This window comes from Sinocyclocheilus anshuiensis, unplaced genomic scaffold, assembly GCF_001515605.1.
Source record: "Sinocyclocheilus anshuiensis isolate Anshui unplaced genomic scaffold, SAMN03320099.WGS_v1.1 scaffold946, whole genome shotgun sequence".
NCBI classification, from domain to species: domain Eukaryota; kingdom Metazoa; phylum Chordata; class Actinopteri; order Cypriniformes; family Cyprinidae; genus Sinocyclocheilus; species Sinocyclocheilus anshuiensis.
The window spans coordinates 937,049-942,840 of NW_015540927.1; the positions used below are offsets into that span (position 1 = coordinate 937,049).

Here is a 5,792-nt window from a genome sequence, read left to right on the forward strand (position 1 = left end):
TGTTAATTTTTAATAACCGATTCTTGGGAACCATTACAGCAAGTGGTGAGTGAACTGTTTCCCAACAGATAAAAGGCATTTTTATCGAATCCAGCTGCAAGCTAAAGAAATTTCAACTGCAAAACTTGGGGCCAGCCCTATCATTTTCCCTATTCTTTTTGAAAACAAATGCTTTCTTGGTTCTAATGGCAATCACATCAGTATAAAGTTGCTTAAAGAACAAACGTGACCTAATTGCACAGTATTTCATCCACATGGTTTTTCAAAGGAGAGAGTAAATTCCGGAATACCATTGAGCAGACACTGATTTATGGGATTGCAGTTATGTTTGGTACCGTTTCTGTTTTAACATCAGATTTGTTACTACAAAGATCTGGACAGACAGAGAAATCGGATCAGAGAGAAAATGCTAAACAGTCTTCTTTGATCTTTTAAGGGGAGGTACTACACGTGATCCTTGCATATGACAAAAATGTTAAATATGCTATTTTTTTTACTGCATTAAATACAATGATGTGTGCATGTTAATTAACATGCTTTTCACACTTTTCTAAAGATAAAATTAAATGCTAATGAAAATCCAGCAATATCATTTGAGCAAAATGGTAAAACATTTGCTATATGATCAAAATGTCATTTCAATGCAAAATAGTTCATAGAGTCTCAAAATTGTTCAATTCCTGTCACTTGTGCGTGTAATACCTCCTCTTAAGCCCATCAAGAAAAGATTCTCCAATTCTCACCTCCAACTGATTTAAAAGAATGAAATGACTAAGCAAATGATTCAAAACAAGAAACAAAAGCTGTTGGTTCAATGTTCATTTGAATTGAACTACAGGTTGGGAGTTGCCATTGTATGCTAATATTTTATAATATTAAAAAGGTATGCACTAATATTGACTGAAACTGCAATACTGGTTCTTGAAGCTTCACGGTGCATCTTAACTTGCTAATTCTGCTGAACATGGTTGCTGAATACTGTATAATTCATACTTCAAAATTCATGTCTCAAAAAAACAAAAATCAACACAGAAATGAGCAGGTATGGAATAACGGAGCCTGTCTGTTTTATTTACTTGTTTGCTACAGTATCTAGTGACCAGTGACCAGCCCAAGACCTTCAAACCTTTTGCTGGGAGTCGGCCAGTTTATCTCTTTGAATATACCATTTTTAAAAAGCATAAATGGCAAATAAATTAAACAGTATAAATTGAGGCCAAAAATGTTTTCTAAACTGTTACAGCCAACTGAGAGTATAGCAGGGTATTGGTTTTTCCGAGGATTCAAGTATCCTGACCAACATTCTCTCATTTGTTAAGTCAGACATCACTGTCCATCTCGGAGGTAGTCAACAGGGTCGGTGTGTCAGTTTGTCCGTGTTGTACCACTGACCTTAAAAACCACTTCCGTTATGTCTTTTTATAGCATCTCAGATCATTTTAGATACTCTTCGATTTGTGGTTTCTGTTTGTTCCTCTATAAAGTCATTGTTTTGGTGTTAACTGTAAACAGAAGATGAGATGTCCAGTGAAGCATTAGTCCAAACGTCTAGGCATCAAATTGGCTTCATCTTTTCCCAATACACTTCCATTCTTCCCTAAACACCTGAGAACTGTTTTAGCCCTCCTCAGTGTTCTTCCTAGACAGAGAAACAGAGTTTAGGATGATATAGAAATATTAGGATTCTGAATTCTTTATGAACAAAGATCTATTAACCCCCTGTGTGAAGGAAGTGTCTGCTTGATGGATTCCGTTTGCAGAATTTGCACCAGCATGTGCCTGTGAGCACAAAGAAAGAGCAAAAAACAGAACATTTGAATATTTATTACACTGTTAGACTGTGTTAGTATGCAAAACAAAAATAGTGTCCACTGGAGAAATAGCCAGGAACAGTAGCAGGTTGAGGTGAGGTGCTAACTGTCTGCTGTTTACCTGGTTCTTGTCCGGACGGGTGCGCATGGCCTGCACTAGCTGGTCCACGTGTTGGTTGTGTTCCAGAGCGTTCCTCAGGGCATCTTCTGTGCTCAGCAGCCTTTGACGCAGATGGGCCACCTCTGTGTCTGAAGCAGATGGGTCCATCATCGAGTATCGACGATGGTCTGGAGACGACCTCTCCCGACCCTGATATAAAGAGTGTATTATATAAGAAAAATATCATATATATATATTATATATATGTGTGTGTGTATAAAAACATATATGTGACCCTGGAGCACAAAACCTTAAGTCGCTGGGGTATATTTGTAGCAATAGCCAAAAATACATTGTATGGGTCAAAATGGTTGATTTTTCTTTTATGCCAAAAATCATTAGGATATTAAGTAAAGATCATGTTCCATAAAGATATTTTCTAAATGTCCTACTGTAAATATATTAAAACTTAATTTCTGATTAGTAATATGCATTGCTAAAAATGAATTTGGACAACTTTAAAGGCGATTTTCTCAATATTTTGTTTTTTTTTGCACCCTCAGATTCCAGATTTTCAAATAGTTGTATCTCTGCCAAATATTGTCCTATCCTAACAAACCATACATCAATGGAAAGCTTATTTATTCAGATTTCAAATTTTGAAAAATTGACCCTTATGACTGGTTTTGTGGTCCAGGGTCACATATAAACAAACTTTTGCTTATTTTACTTTGAGATATACATAAAAATAAATCTTATTATTTATTGCATGACTTAATAAAATAAATCCTGTACATTGAACCCAAATTTTTAACATGTTGTTCGTTAAACGTCTTTGTGCTTTGATTTATTTACCACAAAATGAAAAAAGTATCACAAAAATATAAAGCGGTACAACTGCTTTTAACATTGATAATAAGAGATGTTTATTAAACAGCAAATCAGCATATTAGAATGATTTCTGAAGGATCATGTGACACTGAAGACTGGAGTAATGACGCTGAAAATTCAGCTGTGCCATCACAGGAATAAAATACATTTTGAAACATTAAAACAAAAAAAAGCTATTTAAATTGTAATTCTATTTCATAATATTACTGTTTTTACTGTATTTTTGATCAAATAAATGCAACCTTGGTGATCAAAAAATGTTACCGACCCAAAACTTTTAAACAATCATGTATATATATGTACATATATTTGTGTCTGAGAGGAAAATCTAATTAGTAAAAGAAACTTCTCTCAAATGTAGTTTAAACGTGTCAACAATGGCATGAATTGTTTGTCATAAAACAGAAGCAACAGCGGTAGTTGCAGGTTTCTGCTCATATATCTCACCAGCAGCAAAAGTTTATCTCGGAGGGTTTTGATGTCATCCTGTAGTTTCTGCTCCTTCATCCTCCACTCGGCCCTGTGGACTTCACGGCTGAGTTCCCAATCCACTCCCGCCGAGTGACGCGGAGATTCCAGCAATAACACCCGAAGCTCATTCAGGCTCCTGATATGCATTCCCATGCACACACACACAGACACACACAGAAAAAGACAATATATTGCATAAAACTAAATGAAGAGTTAATTTGCAAAAACCGATAACTCTTTTTTTAACTTACTTTTTTTTTCAGAAATCACGTTTTTTTATTGCGCATTCCAAATAATATCAATCAAACTGCAGTTGGGTTGTTTTGATTAAGTAATAATAACTTAAACAAATACAGGTAATTTACAAAATTAAAGTTCGTATGTTTTTTTTACATATTAAAAGTTTGTTTTATAGCAAAAGCAGATAACTCCAACAGTTGTTTCTTGGCAAAAGCAGATAACTCCACATTTCAAGTTTTAGAGCTTAAAAAAAAAAGCTTTGTAATCTCCTCAGATGACAATGTAGATGCCTGACAAACGTTGTTGTTGTTGTGATCATAAACTGTATGGATGTGATTACACGCAATACACGGAGCTTTTCCCTCACCATTGTAACGCGCTGGTTTTGCAAGGTTCCGTGAAAACGTTTCAGCTCTTATTTTCCTTTTTCGCCCTGAAGAAGATATCACAGGTTCATCAAGTTCGTCGAAATTATCCATCCTCGATCACTTTTAGTCAGCTTTGATGAAACTCCTCTCAGCTAGCACGTCTTTCAACGTGAAAATAGCCTTGTCACCTGACCTGAATACGCTGAATATTCGCTAAAATGGATTTATCGGCTTCTGTTCAAAAACAACAAGGGCGCGTGTCGGCTTCTGCAGTAAAACGTGAACTCGCGATGCCTTGAAAGTGGACAAAACCGGCTTTTTTGACAAAACGTGTTTAGGGTTCAGATCGCACTATATGTGGAGAATAATGCACGGCAATCAGCTCTTTTTTTTTTTTTTTTAAGTGCCGTTTATCGGTTTTTGCAAATGAACTCTTCAAATTAAAAAAACATAAATTAAACAGAATTATAGGGCAACATCCTTCGGTACTGTAGTGTCTGCTTGACCTAATCAAAGCCAATCAAATTGTAATGTGCTTCTGTACATAGTTCTCAATGCAAAGTTGTTTAAAACGGATAGTCTACCTAAAAACGTCCTGTCATCATTTACTCACCCTCAAGTCTCTCCAAAGCTGTACGAGTTTCTTTCCTCCGTGGAACACAAAAGAAGATATTTTGAAGAATGTTGGTAACCAAATGGTTTTGATTCCAATTGACATCCATAGTATTTTTTTGGTACTAATATGGAAGTGAATGGGAACCAAAAATGTTTGATTACCAACATTCTTCAAAATATCTTCTTTTGTGTTCCACAGAGGAAAGAAACTCGTACAGCTTTGGAAAGACTTGAGGGTGAGTAAATGATGACAGGATTTTCATTTTTGTGTGGACTATTCCTTTAAGGGCAGAGCCCAAACCCCTGACAGGATATTCACTGTCAGCATGTAGCATTGACTGAAAAGGCTAAATGACGTTTTGGACACAGTTTTAATCAGTGTAATTGTCTTCATTCACTGAAATTGCTCTTGAGTGGATTACAATCAGCTAACCATTTATCCTAGTGTATTGGGAAGCAATACAATCCAGATGATGGTCTTCCATGACAGGGATAATATAGAGGCTGCAATACTAATTTCAAATACACACTATATTCAAGTGTAGAAGTGTAAGTTAGATGATCAAAGCATTTCTTGAAATGTGCTTCAAAAACTGGGACAATAATTTCCATGTGGCTCAGGCTGTCATTATCATCTCAAATGGTTAAAAGCTCACTCACACCTGTAATAAATCACAGTGTCCTCTCCTCCATGTTATGCTCTTTACCTCTCTTTCTTCAGAAGCTCCTGGCTAATAACCACCAGCTGGCCTGATGCATCATGGGATTTCTTGGTCATGGAGTCCAGCTCTGCCTCCAAGCGTGTCTTTTCCGTAACGAGTCTATCTGCCGCCTTCTCTCCCAAACGAACCTTTTCCTCCAAGGCTACACATAAGACGCAGTTGCGTTTATTGTAAGAAGGAGAACAAAATATCACTAGCATCATACTGTGTTGTCATATATATAGCTCTCTTAGATGTTTCACACAAAAAAACATAACGAGAATGGCATAAATGTAACACTTTAAATGTGATAATTACCAGTTATTTGGGTCTTCAGGGCATCTACTTGGGTTGCTAGAGTGGATACTTCTTTTTCCCTTTTTGTGAGTTTCTCCAGAGTTTCTAATAGAAAGTTTGAAGTTATAAACACAGGCATAGAGAACAACTTTCAGATGTTGAAATGTCTGAAAACTACTGTATAATCAATTTTAAAATTTAGATAAAAAAAAAAAACGTTAATACCAGAATGATTTAGCATACCACTTTCAACTAATTTACGTACACTACCGTTCAAAAGTTTGGATCATTAAAAAAA

At 35.9% G+C, this 5,792-nt stretch overlaps 1 protein-coding gene across 1 annotated transcript in view; it reads right to left on the reverse strand.

The window, feature by feature from the left end:
- Window positions 1-5,792, reverse strand: part of LOC107689384 (CAP-Gly domain-containing linker protein 2-like) — a 60,656-nt gene continuing 54,864 nt past the window's right edge. Inside the window, exons 13-18 of the mRNA XM_016487349.1 lie at window positions 5,516-5,599; window positions 5,204-5,360; window positions 3,250-3,409; window positions 1,933-2,121; window positions 1,717-1,779; window positions 1-1,639 (exon numbers count right to left, since the gene is read on the reverse strand). Of these exons, the coding sequence (XP_016342835.1) occupies window positions 1,628-1,639; window positions 1,717-1,779; window positions 1,933-2,121; window positions 3,250-3,409; window positions 5,204-5,360; window positions 5,516-5,599 (665 nt within the window). The 3' untranslated portion in view covers window positions 1-1,627. The remainder of the gene's footprint in view (window positions 1,640-1,716; window positions 1,780-1,932; window positions 2,122-3,249; window positions 3,410-5,203; window positions 5,361-5,515; window positions 5,600-5,792) is intronic.